The following is a 23,594-nucleotide window of genomic DNA, read 5'->3' as shown; positions in this document are numbered from 1 at the left end:
CTGTGAGTTCACGGATCACGCTGTTGTTTTGTTTACAAGCATGACCCAGCTGCGCATGTGCGAATTTCTTTCTTATCCCAAAAGAAAGCATGAGCTAACTCTGCTGAAAATCTCAGAAATTCTTTAGTCACTTTGTTGTAATTTTTGAACCATTTTCTGTTAGCCTTTACATAAAGTTTTATATATGAAAATGTGTGCAATTACATGTAGAATACAACAAAAAATAACTCATGGTTGTAGCTTTTATCAGTTTTGAAATATTTTCATATAAATCACGATAAGTGCCAAAATTTCAACCTTCGTTCAACTTTGACTACCGAAATGGTCAAAAAATGCAATTGTAAGCTAAAACTCTTACATTCTAGTAATATTCAATTATTTACCTTCATTTTGCAACAAACGAGAAGTCTCTAGCACAATATTTCGATTTACAGTAAACCCCCCGTATTCGCGTTCTCACGGTTCGCGGACTCACGCATTCGTGGGTTTCTCTGTGGAACATATCTAGCCATCATTCGCGGAAAATTTGCCCATTCACAGTATTTTTCACTGAGAAATATTCACTAGTTACTGTATTTTCATATAATTTTCATGAATAAATGCACTTTTTGTGATAAAACTATTAAAATACTCAGGTATAAGCATTTTTACAGGGTTTTTCTTGGTTTAAGCTATGAAAATGGGCAGTTCTAAGTGTTTTTAGAGGGGTTTTAAGCATTCGCAGATTTGACCTATTCGCGGGGGGATGTGGGACACATCCCCCGTGAATATGGGGGGTTGACTGTATGGTGAATTTTTGAAAAAAAAACTTTTTTTTATGTCTGAGCGTTACGAATTCATGCATCATTTTGTGATAATATTTTCTCTGTGTTGCTCTGATCATTTTACAATTTGTTATATACCAAAATCATTCCAATTTAGTGTACAATACAACGGAAAAAAAATAGCTCATTAGCTTTAACTGTTTTGCTCAGCACAATTTGTATACAATTATATATAAAAAAATTTTTCTGTGCTGTCATATATTCCAATATTTATATATAATGATATTTTTCTCATTTCTGATGGTTGCATACTAAACTTCAGGCAATGAGAAAAAAAGGAGCCAAAAATGAACTCTTAATCTTAAAAACTATGCGTGCTGTGATTTTTAAAAAAAACTTTCTTCCCGCTTTGGCACTAACTCCCAAACCCCGCCAGCATACACCAGACACTTTTGTAAATAGAGGCTCGGAGTTTAAGGGTTAATAGATGCATTTCTTACCTTCTCCCTGGCAAGGAGAGAGAATGACTGACTGGGCAAGCCAGTGGTTATTTTTAGCTACATAGTCTTTGACATTGTGGGTTCATCCACACCTTTCGAATCAAAGGTTTTCATAGTATACTTAACTTTTTTCATACTTTCCTTTGATTCGAAGTGCCCAGAAGTCTGGCAATTGAACATCCCATATGTTCAACAGATCAGAGGTATGATATCCTTCCTAGTTCTTCATTGGAGGGGTGGGTAGAGCTTTCAGCTAGCACGCTGTTGGCCCAGCGTTTGACTCTCTGAGCGGCTAGTGAAGAATCAGAGGAATTTATTTCTGGTGATAGAAATTCATTTCTCGTCACAATGTGGTTCGGATCCCACAATAAGCTGTAGGTCCCGTTGCTAGGTAACCAGTTGGTTCTTAGCCACGTAAAAATACATCTAATCCTTCGGGCCAGCCCTAGGAGAGCTGTTAACCAGCTGAGTGGTCTGGTTAAACTAAGATATACTTAGTTGATATCCTTCCTTTGCTCTTTCATGACCAGGAAGAGAATACCAGGTGAGCCGAACTACCAGTCATTTCATAGGATTGCTTGGAAGCCTCCCTCCAATGGTAAGTTTCCATGTGTAAAGACTGAGGGTTTGTATTTGTGTAGGAACAAATGACAAATTTTTAATTAATTTGTATTTTTCCTAACATACAAACCTGAGGTCTTCATGTAAAAGGCCCACCTCTTACCACCCCTCATTCCTTTACTTGGGTCAAAAAGTAAACTGAAGAGATTGAATGTATACCAGATGGGTGGGCAGTACTTCTGCCCCAACCATAGGTAACTGTTACCATAACCGCTATGCAAAAATTTAATGGCCGGACTTTCCAGCTTCCCCGAAAGTTATCTGTATGTAAAGACCTCAGGTTTGTATGTTAGGAAAAAGACAAATTAACCCTTTAACGCCGAAGCCCTATTTTCAAAAACGTCTCCCGTATGCCAGCGGCTTCCGAGAGGTAGCGCGGAAGCGGAAAAATTTTTTTCAAAAATCACAGCGCGCTTAGTTTTCAAGATTAAGAGTTCATTTTGGCTCCTTTTTCTCATTGCCTGAAGTTTAGTATGCAACCATCAGAAATAAAAAAATATCATTATCATATATAAATATTGGAATATATGACAGAAAAAAAAAAAACTTGTATATAATTGTATACAAATCGCTGTAAGGAAAACAGTTGAAGCTAATGGGTTAATTTTTTTAGTTGTATTGTACACTAAATTGCGATGATTTTGGTGTATAACAGATTGTAAAACGATTAAAGTAACACAGAGAAAATATTATCACAAAATGATGCATGAATTCGTAACGCACGGACATAAAAAAAGTTTTCTTCAAAAATTCACCAAAAATCAAAATATTGTGCTAGAGACTTTCCAATTGTGCCAAAATGAAGGAAATTGATTGAATATTACTAGCCTGTACGTTTTTTAGCTTACAATTGCATTTCTGAACCATTTCGATCGAGTTAAAGTTGACCGAAGGTTGATTTTTTTCTATTTATCGTTATTTCGATGTAAATATAAACAAACTGTGAAGAGCTAAAGGAATGATATATTTTTTGTTGTATTCTACATGAAATTGCGCACATTTTTATGTATAACACTTTATGTAACGAATAATATGAAACGGCGAAAAAATTACGGCAAGCTGACGCAAGAAATAACAGGATTTTCAGCGGAGTGAGCGAAAAGGAAATTTTTTTTTTTAAATTCACCAAAAATCTACATATTGTGCTAGAGACTTTCCGTTTGTTGCAAAATGAAGGTAAATGATTGATTGTTACTCGAATGTAATAATTGATCATTTCGGTCGAGTCAAAGTTGACCGAATGTTAAAATTTTGTCAGTTATCGTGATTTCGGCGAAAATATTAAAAAACTGTGAAGAGCTAAAGGAATGACATATTTTTTGTTGTATTCTACGTGAAATTGCGCACATTTTTATGTATAACACTTTATGTAACGAATAATATGAAACGGCGAAAAAATTACGGCAAGCTGACGCAAGAAATGCAAGGATTTTTTTAAGGAAAATTTTTTTTTTTTTTTTTTTCAAAAATTCACCAAAAATCTAAATAATGTGCTAGAGACTTTCCGTTTGTTGCAAAATGAAGGTAAATGATTGATTGTTACTCGAATGTAATAATTATGGCTTACGGATGCGTTTTTCGGTCATTTCAGTCGAATCAAAGTTGACCGAATGTTAAAATTTTGTCAGTTATCGTGATTTCGGCGTAAATATTAAAAAACTGTGAAGAGCTAAAGGAATGACATATTTTTTGTTGTATTCTACATGAAATTGCGCACATTTTGATGTATAACACTTTATGTAACGAATAATATGAAACGCGAAAAAATTGCTGACGCAAGAAATGCTAGGATTTTCATCGGAGTTGTATTCTGAGCAGAGGAAAATTTTTTTCAAAAATTCACCAAAAATCTAAATAATGTGCTAGAGACTTTCCGTTTGTTGCAAAATGAAGGTAAATGATTGATTGTTACTCGAATGTAATAATTATGGCTTACGGATGCGTTTTTGATCATTTCAGTCGAATCAAAGTTGACCGAATGTTAAAATTTTGTCAGTTATCGTGATTTCGGCGAAAATATTAAAAACTGTGAAGAGCTAAAGGAATGACATATTTTTGTTGTATTCTACATGAAATTGCGCACATTTTGATGTATAACACTTTATGTAACGAATAATATGAAACGGCGAAAAAATTACGGCAAGCTGACGCAAGAAATGCAAGGATTTCCAGCGGAGTATGCGCGCGCGAGCGAAAGGAAAAATTTTTTTTTTTTTCAAAAATTCACCAAAAATCTAAATAATGTGCTAGAGACTTTCCGTTTGTTGCAAAATGAAGGTAAATGATTGATTGTTACTCGAATGTAATAATTATGGCTTACGGATGCGTTTTTGATCATTTCGGTCGAATCAAAGTTGACCGAATGTTAAAATTTTGTCAGTTATCGTGATTTGATGTAAATATTAAAAAACTGTGAAGAGCTAAAGGAATGATATATTTTTGTTGTATTCTACATGAAATTGCGCAAATTTTGATGTATAACACTTTATGTAACGAATAATATGAAACGATGAAAAAATTGCAAGCTGACGCAAGAAATGCTAGGATTTTCATCGGAGTTGTGAGAGCAGAGAGGAAAATTTTTTCAAAAATTCACAAAAATCTAAATAATGTGCTAGAGACTTTCCGTTTGTTGCAAAATGAAGGTAAATGATTGATTGTTACTCGAATGTAATAATTATGGAAAACTACGGATGCGTTTTTGATCATTTCAGTCGAATCAAAGTTGACCGAATGTTAAAATTTTGTCAGTTATCGTGATTTCAGCGAAAATATTAAAAACTGTGAAGAGCTAAAGGAATGACATATTTTTGTTGTATTCTACATGAAATTGCGCACATTTTTATGTATAACACTTTATGTAACGAATAATATGAAACGGTGAAAAAATTACGGCAAGCTGACGCAAGAAATGCAAGGATTTTCAGCGGAGTACGCGCGCACGGTGCGAAGGAAAAATTTTTTTTTCAAAAATTCACCAAAAATCTAAATAATGTGCTAGAGACTTTCCGTTTGTTGCAAAATGAAGGTAAATGATTGATTGTTACTCGAATGTAATAATTATGGCTTACGGATGCGTTTTTCGATCATTTCGGTCGAATCAAAGTTGACCGAATGTTAAAATTTTGTCAGTTATCATGATTACGATGTAAATATTAAAAAACAGTGAAGAGCTAATGGAATGATATATTTTTGTTGTATTCTACATGAAATTGCGCACATTTTGATGTATAACACTTTATGTAACGAATAATATGAAACGCAAAAAAAAATTACGGCAAGCTGACGCAAGAAATTACAGGATTTTCATTGACAGAGGAAAATTTTTTTCAGAAATTCACCAAAAATCTAAATAATGTGCTAGAGACTTTCCGTTTGTTGCAAAATGAAGGTAAATGATTGATTGTTACTTTCGAATGTAATAATTATGGCTTACGGATGCGTTTTCGATCATTTCGGTCGAGTCAAAGTTGACCGAATGTTAAAATTTTGTCAGTTACCGTGATTTCGATGTAAATATTAAAACACTGTGAAGAGCTAAAGGAATGATATATTTTTTGTTGTATTCTACATGAAATTGCATACATTTTGATGTATAACACTTTATGTAACGAACAATATGAAACAACGAAAAATTACGGCAAGCTGACGCAAGAAATGACAGGATTTTCAGCGGAGTTGGCGTGTATATGAGCAGAGGAAAAATTTTTTCAAAAATTCACCAAAATTCTAAATATTGTGCTAGAGACTTTCCGTTTGTTGCCAAATGAAGGTAAATGATTGATTGTTACTCGAATGTAATAATTATGGCTTACGGATGCGTTTTTTCGATCATTTCAGTCGAATCAAAGTTGACCGAATGTTAAAATTTTGTCAGTTATCGCAGAAAATATTAAAAAACTGTGAAGAGCTAAAGTAATGACATATTTTTGTTGTATTCTACATGAAATTGCGCACATTTTTATGTATAACACTTTATGTAACGAATAATATGAAACGCGAAAAAATTAGTAAGCTGGCGCAAGAAATGCAAGGATTTTCAGCGGTATGGAGCGGAGGAAAATTTTTTTCAAAAATTCACCAAAAATCTAAATAATGTGCTAGAGACTTTCCGTTTGTTGCAAAATGAAGGTAAATGATTGATTGTTACTCGAATGTAATAATTATGGCTTACGGATGCGTTTTTCGATCATTTCGGTCGAATCAAAGTTGACTGAATGTTAAAATTTTGTCAGTTATCGTGATTTTGATGTAAATATTAAAAAACTGTGAAGAGCTAAAGGAATGATATATTTTTGTTGTATTCTACATGAAATTGCGCACATTTTGATGTATAACACTTTATGTAACGAATAATAAACGAAAAAATTACGGTAAGCTGACGCAAGAAATGACAGGATTTTCATCGGAGTTCGCACTTGTGAGCAGAGGAAAATTTTTTTCAAAAATTCACCAAAAATCTAAATAATGTGCTAGAGACTTTCCGTTTGTTGCAAAATGAAGGTAAATGATTGATTGTTACTCGAATGTAATAATTATTATGGCTACGGATGCGTTTTTGATCATTTCGGTCGAGTCAAAGTTGACCGAATGTTAAAATTTTGTCAGTTACCGTGATTTGATGTAAATATTAAAACACTGTGAAGAGCTAAAGGAATGATATATTTTTGTTGTATTCTACATGAAATTGCGCACATTTTGATGTATAACACTTTATGTAACGAATAATATGAAACAACGAAAAATTACGGCAAGCTGACGCAAGAAATGACAGGATTTTCAGCGGAGTTCGTGGCGTGCGGAGCGGAGGAAAATTTTTTTCAAAAATTCACCAAAATTCTAAATATTGTGCTAGAGACTTTCCGTTTGTTGCCAAATGAAGGTAAATGATTGATTGTTACTCGAATGTAATAATTATGGCTTACGGATGCGTTTTTGATCATTTCGGTCGAAGTTAAAGTTGACCGAATGTTAAAATTCACTTTGGATGCTGGGTCCTTCTCCAGCATCCCAGTCTAAAACTCGCCTCACACGCTCACTTCCGACAGGCAGTATGCGCCTTTCACAGTCCTGACGCCTTTGTGACATCTCTGCAAACGTTCTGTTGCAGCACAAATACGCTAACACTCGCAAAAGTTCAACAAAACACATCTGTGTCAAAATATCGCTCTCGCAAGGTGCTGATCTGATGCTCTCTGATGCGAGATGGGGGAAATTCGCGCATGCGCACCTGGATGACGCTCAGAAACAAAACAACAGCTGGATCCGTGAACTCCCAGCATCCGCCGAGGCGCGGGATTTGAAATCTTCCGCAAACTAGGCCTACAATTATTTTTCCGTGAATATTTAAAAAAAGCATTTTCAGTCGACGTATGCAACGTCCACTCGGCATTCGACAGACGATTTTGGACGACGTTTAAAATGTCCAACAGGTGTTTAAGGGTTAATAAAAAATTTGTCATTTTCTGTCATATCAAAATGTAGGGGGAAACACTTTTTTTTGTACAAATTAACTCCACAGTAGTGCTCTACTTAGGAGTATGCTGAGAGGCCCCAGATTAGTCTCTGTCAAATTTCACAATGAAGCCCCCTCTCTGCCTTAACACAGGTCCTCATTTTTTCTGGAGTATTGCAGCAGTCTGCACTGATTCAGAATCAGTCAATTTCTCCTCGATATTATGCCAACATGCAAACACAGGTGACCATGAAAATAGGACCCCTTCCCTCCACTTCAGCTGAAAGGGGGGAAAGGTTTACCATTCATAAATTGGTGGATAGTGACTCAAATATTAACAAAATAGGACAGATACAGTATACTGTACATATAAACAAGCAGATAAACATAGTCTTCAATTTTTATTTAGTTTATACAAACCAGGCAATATTATGCCCTTACAGTTGAGAGACTTGATGAAAAAGGAAGGCCTTGTTGTAAGTCAAATCTGCAGTGCTTATGAAACTGGTCTGTTTTATCACTCCTTGCCCATTAACACTTTGGCTGACAAGAAGGAAAAGAATTTTCCCAGTTGAAAGCTTTCCAAGCAGTATGTCTGCTTTTTTACTTACAAATACTTCTGGTAGCTATCATTGCTAACCAGTGTTAAGTGGACATGCAAAGTAAGCACTTACCTTGCGTTGGTTGATGAATAGTCTAGTGATTTGTTATAATTCAGCAAACGGTTGATTCACCTCCTAGATCATTTCTAATTGGTTCCATAATAACTTTAATATGGAGGTTGTACGTCATCAGACACAGGCCCTTGGAATTTCTAGACATTGGATGAATGCTTTGCTTTTCATTGACAATGTGCATGCACATCGTACTGCAACTGGGTTGGTGAGGAAGGTCATATTAGGGTCAAGGTTTTGCCTCCTAGTATGACTATACTTATTCAGCCGATGGACCAAGGTGTTATTGTTGCAACAAAACAGCTATACCGGGGGAAGTTCTTGGAGGAGATGATATGGTGTTTGAGGAGAAGGAGCAAGGCTTGGATACATGGGGGGAATGGACTGTGGCAAATCAGCAAAAGTATTTGCTGAAATCTTTTATCTACAGCTCCGCGGGTGCTTGGAAGGACATCACAGTACAGACATTGGAGCAAGCCAGCTGATTGACTTTCAAGGTTTCTACATGGATGACTTTCATGCTCAACTTGTGATTGAAAGTGACAGTGTTCCCAGGGATGACATACAAGAGTGGCTGGACAACAATGGTGGTAATCCTGACTTTCAGCTGTTGTCCAGCAATGAGATAGTTGCTGCATTTGCTGCTGGTGAGATGAAGAAACAGTTACGACGAATCTATATCACAACCTGCCCTTTTGTATAGTGACATGCAGATGGTCTTCAATATATTCATTGAGGTGATGGAGAAGCCCAACATCAACCAAAATACCTTCCCCAGTGCCTTGGCGCTAAAGGCATTCAAGAAATGCAGCAGACAGTGACTGCAAAGCAGAATCATCATTCATATCGTCAGTTTACCCCTGATAGCCAGGAGTCCAATATGTCTGCTGTCTCTTGAAGACCAGGACCTTCCAGGAGCCCCAATGCCTCCCCAATCAGTTTGCCTCTTCATGACCTTGACAAGGTACAGAACCTTGAAGATACAGTGGTGTAGGAGGAGGAGGAGGAGGAGGAGAAGAAGGACAAGGATGTGTGAACCTCCTCACTAGTTTTCAAAACACTCATCGTTGTATGCAGTTTTGGCATTGCACACTGTAAGCAAGGGAGGAGAAGTCTTGTTCTTATATTTTAACTGTCTGTTTTTATTGTTTATAGACATTATTGTATATTTAAGAGACAGAATAGTAAAAAAGTGTTAACCACATTTTACGTAGTGTATTGTACATACAGTGCCCACCATATTGTGTGTTGGGTAAGAGCGAGAGAAGACGTTTTGCCTTTTTTAAAAATATTTTTTATTTTGTGTAGCCAGTATTATGTTTTTAAGAGGCAAAATAGATAAAAAAAAATGCAAACCTTGTTGGCAAAACTACTGTGCAGCAGCATATGTACAGTACTCATCTCCTTGTGTGGTTTGTAAAAGCATGTAGTGTATGGATATCTTGTTACATACATGGGGAAAAAAATGTTGGAAGTTATGGTTTAAGATCCAGTTTTTAGTTTAAAGTGTGTGGCTTTTGTTTTTGTATACAGTTATGTGGTATTGACAAGGGATAATGCTTTTAATCATATCCGGAAATTTCCATTTGTTAGTAGGACCTTCGATTTATTAACCTGGATATGAAGGAGATTACTGTTATAATATTCGGTATAAGAAAATTCTCTCAAATAACAGGTGAAATTGTAAAGCAAGATAGTTTTTACATATGAACGCATAGCTACACTTATACTTTGTAAACATATGTAGCCTAGAATTATCACCATAGCGTACAATCTTATAATGCCTAAATAAGAACTAAGTAGCTTGAATATTGCTAAAAGTTGGGGACTGGTAAGTTTGCTGCTATTACTAGGTAATTCATATAATCAGTACTGTCTCTTGTAAAAGAGTTCTAAACATACTGCTCTCTTTCTGGAATGAAAGAGAATCCCTGAGAATTACTGGTTCATTTAAAAATTTAATAAGAAAATAGTTAACTTTTGCTCTTCTGAAAATCATTGAAGATACAAACCTAATACTTTATACTCAATTTAATCCATTAATGGGTGGATAAGGAATTTCTAGTCATGATGAGTATTATTATCCTTATATGATACTAAGATGAATTAGATTTAACATACAGTAGCTTTGAACAGCTTTCTTTTTCTTTTCAGGTTAGTCTAGCCTACGCTTACGAAACAAAAGATTCTTTATGTTTAGTTCTAACATTAATGAATGGTGGTGACCTGAAATTTCACATTTACAATATGGGTGGTGATCCTGGCTTTGATCAAGAGAGGGCAGTCTTCCATGCTGCTGAGGTAAGTGCTGCTGTTGACTTTTATTCAAGTACAAATAATGCTCTCCAGTTTTTTCATGGAGGTTCAGTTTGAAATTCTAAACCAGGGTTTTGGAGAAGGGGTTTGAGGGACTCATTCTCCTAATTTCATTCTCTGGAAAGATTAACCCTGGGGTGATGTTTCTGGACTTATTTCAAAATAGCATAATTAATACATAGAAAAGAAGAAAAAGTATTTTTATTTTGTAATGCAAAATAATAGACGTAAGCTGCATCCGTGTATGAGAGCTTGGTAATGTTTAGTGTTGTGTTTTCTTACGAATTATAAACCTTTCTACTACTGGTATATTTTCTGTTATTTTCTGTTAACATGGAATAACCAAGAACTGAATAACTGCTGAAAACATGCTGTGTTATAGACAAGCAAGTTAGGCCCTTCCCTCCACATGTCACTCACTCATTCCTTGACCTTGTGGTTAAACTGTTATACTTGATACTCACTGCAAATTCACTTCTTTCTTACTTCATACTTGTCTTCGTTGTAGTCTGCACAGTTTTTGGTGTTTGTGTTTATGTTTTTTCTGCCATCATTATCAACAAAGTGATGTATGCTGGTGAAGCTTGATGTATGATCACTACAGTTTCTGGCTGCAAGTTAATGTACATTCTCAGTTGGTTCTTTTAATTGTCAAAATTTTTTATTACCCCTCTTTTTGTATGTGTTCTTATTTGCATGTTTGGAGGGTAAGGTTAAGCAATTTCCTTGGAAGGAAGGTTACTGGCTAGACCCTGAATTGGCTAGACCCTACTCATTGGTAGAGTTAAACACACCATGGTATAGTTTATATACTCTACAAATACACATCCTTAGAACTTTATTCTATAAACAGTTAGGAAGAGATGTATGAAGTGGATGAAAATGTAGTGTTGATTGTTGTGAGATTTGGAAGGAGAGAAGAGAATTTTTAGAGAGTATGTCAGACTGTCCAGTATATTTACAGGAAAAGGGAAAAGATTGTAGGAAGAGTGGGATCTGGCATCAAGTCACCAGATAATCTGGCCAGTCCTAGAAGGGTCTTATTTCTCTATTAGGATAGTATTCCCTGGTGGGATACTATTATAATATCATAGTCAACCTTCTGCAAACTACTTTTCTTGTATGGTTTCTCTCACTAATGGCATGTCCTTCCATTGCAGCCCCAGATCAACTTCTTGTTCCAGTAAGAAGCCAATAAACATTAGCGTATGTCCCTTAAGAGACAATAGAGGAAACCTAGTGAACTCAGACTTGGAAAAAGCATGGTTGCTGAATAAGTTTTTCACTAGTGTTTTCACAATTGAAGACACTACCTCAATCCCTGAACCATCTATTAAATATGAAGGGGCAGAACCATCTGACAAAATAATATTTACAGAAGAAAACATTAGAAACAAAATGACAAAACTAAAAAAGTTCAAATCTCCTGGCCCAAATTGGATTCATCCAAGAGGTATTAAAGAGTTAAAAAAGGAGATAGTTCCTCACCTATATAAATTCTACAGAAAAACTGCAGAACAATGAAAGGCACCAAAAGGATGGAAACTAGGTAATGTGCCCTCAGTTTACAAAAAGGTCCAAATGAAGAGCCAGGAAATTATAGACCACTGTCTAATGTCTGTCCCTGTTAAGATTTTTGAGTCTATAATTGCAGATCAAATTGCGGATCACAATGACAGAAACAACCTGTTGTTAAACAGTCAACACGGCTTCAGTCAAAACAGATCCTGCCTATCAAACCTCTTGGAGTTTTTTCATAACATGCTAGGTATTTACGATAGTAGTAGAGCCATATTCCCCCTCGATGTGGGACCACCTTGACATGGTGAGAGGACTCTTGAACCCCAGGAATCTGTTCCTGGGTTTGAGTCCAAGTGTCTCATTTATCATTATATATTTCTTTTCATTAATTTTTATTCCATTTTCCACTTTTGCTGAAATTTATTGGACCAGATAAATAGGAAAAGATATATCTCAGAATGGGTTTATATCTGAAGCTAAAGTATGGGAACTGTGGTAGGACCATCAACTGCCTGATAATGGTCAGACCTGAGAGATATCAGATTGATAGCTCAAAGGCGGAAATATTCTGCAGGTCTGGACCACAGATTCCAGCGGGGTCTGGTTCTAGGGATAGGACTCTGAGGCATTGTAGCTGGTTTGCCCATAATACGATTAGGGTGGGGATGATTGTATTCTTGTATTACCCTTGGTCCTAGCAAGTGGGTTTGGCTTATACTTAGGCCACTCTAATCGTGTTGTGCCAAAAGTTTTTAGGTTAATTTTCTTCTTTTTTTTCCCCCTCAAATCTTGATGATGAGTAGAAATGAAGATTTGAGTACTCTTGGGCCCTTTGATGGTACTGTCTTAGCACAGTTGACAGCTGCTGGAACCTCCTCCTCTGACAACCTTTGCTTAGAAAAATACAAGAAACATTCTAGCATAATCATCTGGAACCCTATGCTCCAGTACAGAGCAAACCCTATAACCCATCTAAAAAAATTAAATATTGTCTTCATCTAACCTTGACTCACTTCGGCTCCCCTCTTTGCGAGTGGAAGTTGGTCAAGGTTTCTGACCTTAGAAACAGAACTTAAAATTTCAGCCCTAAAGTTAGAAAACTACTTACTAAACAGACATTCAACGGCGAAATGTCATTTAGACAGATAAGAGAAAAGATGTGGCTGATAGAAGCCACAACATAGAGTCAGTCTGAGGACTAAATGTCTATAACAACAGTACATAATATAAACGTAAAAACTAAGAACATGACACTAAGAATAGTATTCATAGTAATATTGTGGTTCCTGAGAACAGTGACGAACCAATCAAAAGAGTATTCTTAAGGACTCCCTTAAAAAAATATATCCCAGAGTCCAAGATTGCGAGGTATTTAATATACCAAGTCAGCAAAGAAATAAGCAAATGTTAAAAATTGCAAAAATAACATTTTGAAGGTCAAGCTCTACCTCACAAAATAAAAGTATTAGGTCAAAACAGAGGAATATGATCATACGTTCTAAAGCCACCACAGTGTCAAAATTAGTAAATATTGGCATGCAAAGAAATATTGTAGACATGAACCTGTGTGCACATATTGTGGATCTGCAGGACATGCCACACAATGGAAGTGCTAGTAAACCAAAGTGTATAAAATGTGGGCAAGACCATCATGCAAGGTCCAAAGAATGTGTATGCTCTATGCTATACAGTGCTCCCCAATTTTTACGCGGGGATAGGTTCCAGAACCTACCACGGAAATGCAAAAATCCCCTCAAAAAATGCTTATAACTGCCTATTTTAACATTTCACTGCTTAATTTGATAGTTCAAACAAAAATATATCTTAAATTATCGTATTAAAACAGTTTAATATCATTTCAAACAAAATACACCCCAAACCATCATCCCAAAACATGCAAAGTAACCTTACATTACAGTACTCTCTTACTACAGTACTGTTACTCTTGAGTAGGCTATATACACCCCTAAAATGCTTATAACTTGCCTATTTTAACAGTTCATTGCCAAACTTGACAGTTCAAACAAAAGTATACGTCAAACTCTCATCCCAGAATACCCTAGTATCATTTCAAAGTCATGTTGCAAAATTAAGTACCAGCCTACAACTGTTACTCTTAAGTATCCCCTATTGTTCAGATGCACGGTTTCTTTGGTTTACGTAAATTTACGCATCGTTCTGAGCATACTGTAATGCACTGGGCTTACATTTTGCGTATATTGATATTTTCCTGTGTTGTAAGATGATTTTGAAATTATATTTACTGTGCAGGTACGTATTTTACGATATTACTACTGTATAGAGCATATCTAAAATACGTGGGCAGTTTAGAACAACGGGACATGTCCCTCCAAACAGAATGCTAGGTTTGTTACATCATGTTAATAATGATAAAAAAATGCTGTACTGCAGTAAGTTCTTGGTTTATGTCGTTTTATGGTTAGCCCTCACCATCTTCCATAAATTTATTAAAAAATCTCTCTCTCTCTCTCTCTCTCTCTCTCTCTCTCTCTCTCTCTCTCTCTCTCTCTCTCTCTCTCTCTCTCTCTCTCTCTCTCTCTCTCTCTCTCTCTCGTTAATTCACTTACAAAATCCATTTATACTGTATTGATCTAATCACCATGAAAATAATAATATCCCAATTTTATACGTAAACAACTCAAAACCTCCAGGCTCAAGTAATGTAGCAATTTTTCTGTGACGACATATAATTCTCTCTCTCTCTCTCTCTCTCTCTCTCTCTCTCTCTCTCTCTCATTTATATCAGCACTCTACTGTACATATCCTGTAATGAAAATATCAGTTGCTGTACCATAAACATGAAAAACGGAAAATAAACAAATCCAGCAAGTTCATGACAGGTCACAGAGGTAGAGTCACCATATTTTTTGCTTTGTGTGATTTATTGTACCGTATTTCATTACAAGTGTAGTTCACTATGATTATCAGACATTATAACAGTATACAAGAGAATATTTTATCACTGTTGATGTTTCATCTTTAATCACTGTAAAAATATTTAAAATCCAAATTCCTCATGTAGGCAACTCTCAACATTCTCATCCCAGCCACAGTATAAGTGCCTTTGAATTCTTGTCCAAGCAAGTTAGTACTGTACTGTGCTTCAGTGTATAAACACTGAAGTTTCTCTCTCTCTCTCTCTCTCTCTCTCTCTCTCTCTCTCTCTCTCTCTCTCTCTCTCTCTCTCTCTCTCTCTAACAGTATACATATACAATAATGAAAAAACAGCAAAATATTGATGAAACGTGATTTCACTTACAGAATCTATTTATACTGTGCTTAGACTTGAGTGCAAAAACCACAATTCTCTCTCTCTCTCTCTCTCTCTCTCTCTCTCTCTCTCTCTCTCTCTCTCTCTCTCTCTCTCTCTCTCTCTCTCTGTATACATATATTTTAAGGAAAAAATATAATTAGTGAATGAATAGCGTTGCTCTACGAAAAAAAGTGAATTAGTAATAATTTTAGAGATATGGCCCAAAGAAAAATTCACAAATTTGTGAAATTTCCCCCCGCAGACAAGTGAATGATGTGTTCCACAAAAATCTGCAACAAAATGAAACAGCGGGGAGGGATGCCACTGTAGATACAGTACAGAGCTAAAAATATTACAAAAAAGAACTGGGATGTCTATAAAAGAAGCTAAATTAGAATTGAAAGTTGGGGAATTCAAGATCCGTCTAAGAAACAACCATATTCTTCAGTAACAAGAACTAATAATGAAAGAAAAATGCATAGGGTAGTATTAATGGAGCACAGAAAAATAAATCTCAAGAAGAAATAAATACTTTCCAGAAAAAACAAGTTGTAAAGAATCAAGAAACAGGTGCAAATGATATGGATAATATTTTATCAAATTCATTTGAAATATTAATGAAAATAGCTCAAGAAGATACAAGAGAGACCTTTGGAGAGAACACCACCCAAAACAAAGAAACTAGCTATTATTAGAGAAACATCGGTTAAACCAAAGACAAAGGATATGAAGAAGAACAAAAATAAGCTAAGATTATACCTTTGTCTCCTGAAATAATAGTACAGTAAAACCTATGGAAGTAGATATCCAAAACACCAAAGTAGAAGACATCCATACCATAGATAACAATGATTATGTCAAGGTAGAAGAGATTACTCCATCTCCAATAATTGGTACAAGAACAAATGAAACAAGAAATATACACGATAACAAATGTGGATGTAACAATTGTTATATTGAATTGTGCAATAATAATAAAAACATAAGAAAAGACGGTGTAACAAACATTAAAAAAGAAGCCACTGATTTTAGCACTCATAGAAATGGTTGCTTGTGCATTGCACATTTAATGTATTATAAAGAAAAACAAGTAAATGTCATGAGTAAATTATTAGAAAAAATCAAAATTGATAAGACAAAAAAAGAAAGTAAAACGCGACTGCTACAACATAATATTTCCAGTAGCTGTATTATACAATGGAATGTAAATGGTCTACAGACCAGAATAAACCTAGGAGAAGTACAACGATTACTAAAAGATTATGAACCATTAATACATTTGCATGTCAACCACACTGTCAACAATAGGTAAATACACCTTAGCAACTACATCATGAGAAGAAGGTAATTTAGGTACAGCCATATATATACATAACATTGTATGTTATGACAAAGTACCTGCAAACATTACTATCTTAGAAATATCAGGTATTAAAATCCGAATAAAAAATGATATTTATGTAATCTATAATTTATGCAACCAACCTAATGAAAATTATGACGCTTATAAACTTAAGATATACTTATCAATACAAGGGAGCCTACATTAATAGTAATTGTACGAACTCAAATGGAGCAGGAAGTAAAATAGAAGAATTCACAGATTCAAACAGCATGTGCTGTATAAGTAATGATGAAATCAGCACATATTTTTCAAAAATACGTGAAACATTTTCCTGAAATCAGCACATATTTTTCAAAAACACAAGGAACATTTTCCTCAGTAGACCTAACTCCATGTGCAACAAGCATTGTTGACAGATTAGTTTAGAATACAGTTGATGACTTGCACACAAGTGATCATTTCTCAATATTCATTTCATTACTACAAAATGATCCCGCTAAGCATGTCCCTCAGATAAGTTTTATAAAGCAGATTGGGAATTATATGAATTTCACACTAGGAATAATCCCACCATATGAGTAAATAAAAGATCATAACGAAACTAATAAATTTCTAGTTCATTTCATCAAAAATGCTGCTGATAAAGCAATACCAAAATCATCCAACAAGACATAAAGTCCCATGGTAGTCTGAAAAACTAAAAGAATTAATAAAAATAAAACACTCTATAGGGAAATGAGTAGATAATTTGAATAGAAAGTTTGGTAAAAGAAATAAAACATACTGATGTTAGAAGGAACTTTCCAAAAGGTGGTTATATTATTACTAGAAATTGATACATTAAAACCTCTGTACAACAAAATATCTGCAAAATTTAAAAAGGAAGTAATTTAAAGAAGAATCATTTCATGGAGGAAATATGTATCAGATCTCTCTAATAATACTCCCATACAAAAAAATATGGGAGAAATTCAGGAAAATAAATAGTACCCATGTTAAACCACCTAGACATGCCATATTAAAAGATGGAAAAAAATACTTGATCCAAAAGGAATAAGTAACGTAATTGGAGAAAACTTAGCAGATGTTAGTAGTGATAAAAATTTGGATGAACACTTCCGCACAAAGAAAAATAATATGGAATTAATAATAATAAATTTTGAAACAATAGAAGATATATATATATATTATAATAGAAAATTTAATATGAAAAAGTTGGAATATGCTCTCTTGAACAGCAATAAATCTGCTCTTGGAGGTGACAGTATTATTTTTGAGATGATCTGCCACTTAGCACCTTTGGCAAAGTCATAATACAGTTTTATAATAATTTATAGACTAGAAATTTATTTCTGGATGAATGCCATATAATAATTCCTATCACCAAACCTGGAAAGGATCCAAGTATAATGTAAATAATTACAGACCAATTTTTTTAAGTTGCTTATGCAGATTATTACTAGAGAAAATGGTAAATGCTCGACTAACATGTCACATTCGAGAAAGTAAAATTTTAACTCTCACTCAGTTCAGATCACAACGTAACAGATCTACATTAGATTCTCTATCAACTTGGAAGACCACATACATAGAGGATTTGAACAAAAACAGAATACTGGAGCTGTCTTTTTTGACACTGAAAAGGCATATGCTACTGCATTGAGGTATGCACTATTAAAAACTTATATAAAAGCAGCATCCATGGACATTTACCTAAGTTTATCCAAAACTTTTTGACAAATCTCAGTTTTCAGCTGAGAACTGATTATGTCTTGTCCAGAGCATTCCACTTGAAAATGGTGTTGCATGAGGAAGTGTCCTTAGTGGCACACTGTTTACTTTAGCAATAAAGGATATCAGTAATCTTTAGCAATAAAGGATATCAGTAATAATCTACTGATGGGAAAAAAAGTAACCTGTATATGGATGATTTTACCATATTTTATTCAACATCTCACGTAAAACGTGCAGAGTGAATTATTAATAAAACTATAATAAGAATAGATGAAAGGACCTAAACTGTAGGCTTTAAATTATCCATAAATAAGGCTTAAGCAGTTGTGTATTATAAAATAAAAAGTGGAAGAAAGGTGAAGAAACGGATTTAAAAATCAGAAATCATAGTATACCAATTGGCCAAGCTGCAAAATTTTTAGGATTAGTATTTGATACTGACCTAATTTGGAAAGCTCACATAACACATGAAGTCAAAATTTAAAAGAACATTAATTGAAAAACCATCGAATGCTAATCAGGGAGTCAATAGACATAACCTTACTGTATGTAATGTATAGAGCAACAGTGCTGTCTGTCATTGATTATGGAAGCAAAATATATGGCTCAGCATCAGACACAACGCTGAAAACATTAGACCCAGTTCATAACGAAGGCCTTAGAATATGTTTAGGAGCCTTTAGATCATCAACAAAGTCATCTTTACAAGTTGAATGTGGTGAACTACTACTCTCTCCAGAGAGAGTTAGTAACAATGAAGAGTACCCTGAGAATTCAGACTGCAAGTGATTCTGTGACCAAAAACTTATTTGAATTAGGAGAAGTATTTATTAACCCTTAAACGCCGACTGGACGTATCGTAAGTCAATTAAAATTGTCTGTCGGGTGACGAGTGGACGTACCGTACGTCGACTACAAAAAATTTCAACCTTCGGTCAATTTTGACTCAACCGAAATGGTCGAAAAACGCAATTGTAAGCTAAAACTCTTGCATTCTAGTAATATTCAATCATTTACCTTCATTGTGCAACAAATTGGAAGTCTCTAGCACAATATTTTGATTTATGGTGAATTTTTAAAAAAACTTTTTCCTTACGACCGCGCTGTAACTCGGCTGAAAATTTCAGAAATTCTTTCGTCATTTTGTCGTAATTTTTGCACCATTTTACCTTCATTTTGCAACAAACTGGTAGTCTCTAGCACAATATTTCGATTTATGGTGAATTTAAAAAAAAAAAAACTTTTCCTTATGTCCGCGCGCAGTAACTCTGCCGAAAATGTCAGAAATTCTTTCGTCACTTTGTCGTAATTTTTGCACCATTTTATACTAGTCCTTACATAAAGTTTTATATATGAAAATGTGTGCAATTTCATGTAGAATACAACCAAAAATAAATCATGGTTGTAGCTTTTATCAGTTTTGAAATATTTTCATATAAATCATGATAAGTGCCAAAATTTCAACCTTCGGTCAACTTTGACTCGACCGAAATGGTCGAAAAACACAATTGTAACTAAAACTTGGATGTTGTATGTAGCCTATAACCTAGGATTACATATCCTTAAGTGTGAACTAAATAACCTGGATTAGGTAGTAACCTAAATTAAGGTAAGTAAGAACCATTTAAGACATTCTCTGTTGTGGTCCTAGGCAGCAGCCAAGTTTACACCAGCAACCCTAGGATTAGATAATAACAGGCTAAAAAAAAAATTTTCCCTTTATAAAACTTGTACACTTAAGCATGATCTGAATAATCCAGGACTAGGCAATACCTTATGTCAGGTTAAGTGACAGCCTTTTACGAAACATCCCATTATTGAGGGCAAGATGAAATAGTAATCTGTAATAGATGAGATGGTAGCCTAGCCATAAGGCTACATATTAAGGTAGTTGTGTTTTATGTAAAGACTACTGGTTAAACCCATATCCTTAAGGGTGAATTAAATAATCTGGATTAGACAATATCCTAGATTAGGTAAGTGATAGCCTAACTATAAGGTTACACATTAAACAGTACAGTAAGCCCCCTGTATTCGCAGGGGATGTGTACCACACCCCGCCCCCCCACAAATGGCTAAAATCTACGAATACTCAAAACCCTTATAGAAACACTTAGAACTGCCTATTTTGATAATTCAAATACAAAAAAAACTAAAAATGCTTATACAGGTATTATCCTACTTATGATGTGGTTAAGTTCCAAAAAACCCATCGTTTATTGGAGAAAATATATCTTGAATATAGCCTAGCCTACACTATAAAGTATACTCTATACATACACGGTATAGTAATTATTAATATCAGCTAATTCTGGAGGTTCATGCAGAGTGACTTATGATAATTCAATACAAAGAGAAATTGAATAGCAAACTATGGTATATCATATGCATATAAGGTAGGTTAGCCTACATTATACTGTACTCTGTATTCACATATTAATATTGTATTTTACAAACATCAACATAACGAATATGCATCTTTTCCATGGATCTTTTAAAATGTTATTCTTTACTTCACTGTATCCAATAATATTCTATATATTACATTGCTTTTGTATTATAAACTGCAATCATAGCAATCAATGTTTTGGTTTGGAAATCGATTACGCAGTCAAGTTTATTTTGCTATATTTAACTCATTTCAGAGCGCTTTTCTTGCTTGTAGTTAGCGTAAATGAATCTCTAGATACTTCATTTATATAGGGTAAGGTTATTTTTTGTTATTTGAAGTTCTTAAGTCGAAATATAACTTGAATACGTCGTGTTGTGAAATTAATTTAGCTATATTTTTTGTTAATAGATGACGTTGGCCGTTTGGGGGTGTTAGTTTTGTGTAAAAAAAAAATCAAGATTCCATTCGCTAGTTTCACTTGATTTCATAATAATATGAGCTTTACATATTTATCATTTATCAGCGTAAAAACAGAAGTAATGTGTTCCTTCATGCCCAGTAGTTTTGATTTAAATACTTTCCCCCCAAGTTTAATAACGGTCGAGTTTCATCCATGTTGCCGATGCACAATAATTTACAGTATAGTCATTAGCAGCTTGAACATTGTTTTCTCAGCTTCAGCTACAACTTGCAGATTAAGTTTAGTAGTATATTTCCTTGCCGATCTTTTATCCATACCGAATAAGGGTATAATGTAAAATTATATCAGTCCTATTCTACTTTCCGTCAGTTGTAACATAACAATGGTAATTGTTTACGACCGTACGGTGGTTGAAATACAAGCAACACAGTTGTTGCTATCTGATTTGGTTGTAAGCAAAACAAGAGTTTCTCGTTCAGTTGTTTATGGTTGTATGCATTTACGTAAGAGTATAATGTTACTAACAATACTTTTATCATTCTCTTTTACTTTTTTAACTAGAAGATGGGATAAAGAGATGGAGGAAAAGTTGTCTATCTTAATTTGCTCTCTCTCGCTGCCTGATTGTATGCTGCTGCCTGCACCCGCACGAAATTTAAAAATATTTTATAAATATTGTCATATTGGTATTAATTGCTTACCCCATTGCAAAATTGAATTATCGTAACTCAAACACCACCTGGGTACCTGAGTGTTTTAAAAGTTTTATCACAAAAAGTTCATTTATTCATGGAAATAGTGTGAAAATACAGTATTTAGTGAATATTTCTCGGTGAAAAATATCGCGAATGGGTGAATTATCCGTGAATGATGTGTATATATGTTCCATAGAGAAATCCGCCAATCGTGAGAACGCAAATACGGGGGGGGCGGTGTTTACTGTAGTAAGTTACTGTTTTATATAGGAGACCAAATAGTGTAGAACTAGATATAAACAACAACCTGGTTTAGATAAAAATGGTAGGCTAACTATAAGGTTACATATTAGTAAGTTTTCTTTTTGTATATAACATATACATTTAAGAGTGATCTAAATTAATCTGGTCTAGGCAATTTCCTATACTAGGCTAAGAGACAACAATCCTATTACTGGTCTAAGCAGTGGTTTAGACCAAATTTCCTAGGATTAGAAATAAACAGTATCCTTGGCTTAATAAAATGAGAACCTTGTTTTACGACTCAGTAGCCTATCCATAAGGCTGCATATTAATGGAGTTTGTATGTAGCCTATATCCTTGAAGATGATATAAACCTAGAGCAGGCAGTAGACTAACCAGATTAAGTAGGAACCCCTTGTTAAGGAAATATCCTAACTTTTCTTACCTGCATCTATAGCATTAAAAGCTGTAGAAGACACCCTTTACCAGGTCAGTGGGAAATGGATCTCTACTTCCATTATGAACAAAACCCAATTTGTTCACCAAGCAGATCCACATGTGAAGGCAGATTTTCAGAACTTTGTAGTGACTAGAAAACAGGAGTCAGTGGCAGGATTAAAGCCATTTGCTACAGTCATCCAAGTTTCAAAAAACTCTACCAAGGAATTGGCAACACTTCAACTCCCTTTTGAAAGGAAAAAGCTCCCTTTAGATATAGCTACTCAACAGTTTTGGACCCCTATGAGAAGAATCTCGGAGGGGACAGCCTCGTCAGAATTTCATGCTAGGCTCCACCTCAGTATTATAACCTCTACCAACTTGCTGGAAGTTGCCACCAAAAGGCCTCCATAAGATTTCAGGACAGTTTTTGCTGTTGCGGCCAAAAGTTTTATGAGAACCCAATGGGAAGTATTCTATGACTTTCTAGAATGGCGTATAAAAGCACAGATGAAAACTTTGGAGGGCTCCAACAAGTCACTCCCCAAGGTGACTGCATTGTTACATTCTAACCCCTTCTATAAGGACCTGTTTGAGGAGTCTGTTGTGGCTCAACTCAATGAGCAAGCCCGCCAACAGAATTGTACAGTGTACGCTCTTCTGGGGAAAGGGGAATTCAGGAAACAGAAAACCCAAAATTTCCCTTTACCCAACACAAAAAAGGCTCACTTTGATCAAAAATCATATAAGCCTTCAGTCACCCCAAAAGTTTTATTCAAAAACAGGTAGGTGGTCAGAAGGGACAGTTCCCTCCACAGGGACAACAACAGCAACAACAGCAAGGACGTCCTTTTCACAGGGTCCAAAGCCATCTTATAAGGGAAAAGGAAAAGCAGTGCCTGGAATGCCTATCAAAGGCAAAGGCAGAGGAGGAGGAGGCAGATAACAATAGGAATTGTATGGTCGGGGATCGTCGACACCACAGGCAATGGAAGTCTTCCCTTTAGGGACACAGGATTTTTTCAATGGGCTGGGATGGAAATGGTCTCATCCCCCCCCCCCCTTGAAAGGGGTTCTTCCAAAAACCAGACCCCTCTCGGGAAGGTTACATGCAGAAGGCCCTGTTAAAGGGAGCCATAGAGAAACGTACATATTCACCACCTGTGCCTCTTCACTGTCCCCAAAAAGGATTCTTCCAAAC

At 35.2% G+C, this 23,594-nt stretch overlaps 1 protein-coding gene across 7 annotated transcripts in view; it reads left to right on the top strand.

The window, feature by feature from the left end:
- The window catches only part of Gprk2 (G protein-coupled receptor kinase 2), a 270,691-nt gene that overhangs the window by 128,931 nt on the left and 118,166 nt on the right, over positions 1-23,594 (top strand). For all 7 annotated transcript variants that reach the window (XM_067085346.1, XM_067085351.1, XM_067085350.1 and 4 more), the window contains exon 7: positions 10,169-10,315. In XM_067085346.1, coding sequence (XP_066941447.1) covers positions 10,169-10,315 — 147 coding nt within the window. The remainder of the gene's footprint in view (positions 1-10,168; positions 10,316-23,594) is intronic.

This window comes from Macrobrachium rosenbergii, chromosome 42 (genome assembly GCF_040412425.1).
Source record: "Macrobrachium rosenbergii isolate ZJJX-2024 chromosome 42, ASM4041242v1, whole genome shotgun sequence".
Classification (NCBI taxonomy): Eukaryota; Metazoa; Arthropoda; class Malacostraca; order Decapoda; family Palaemonidae; genus Macrobrachium; species Macrobrachium rosenbergii.
This window is presented reverse-complemented; position numbering and strand designations above follow the sequence as displayed.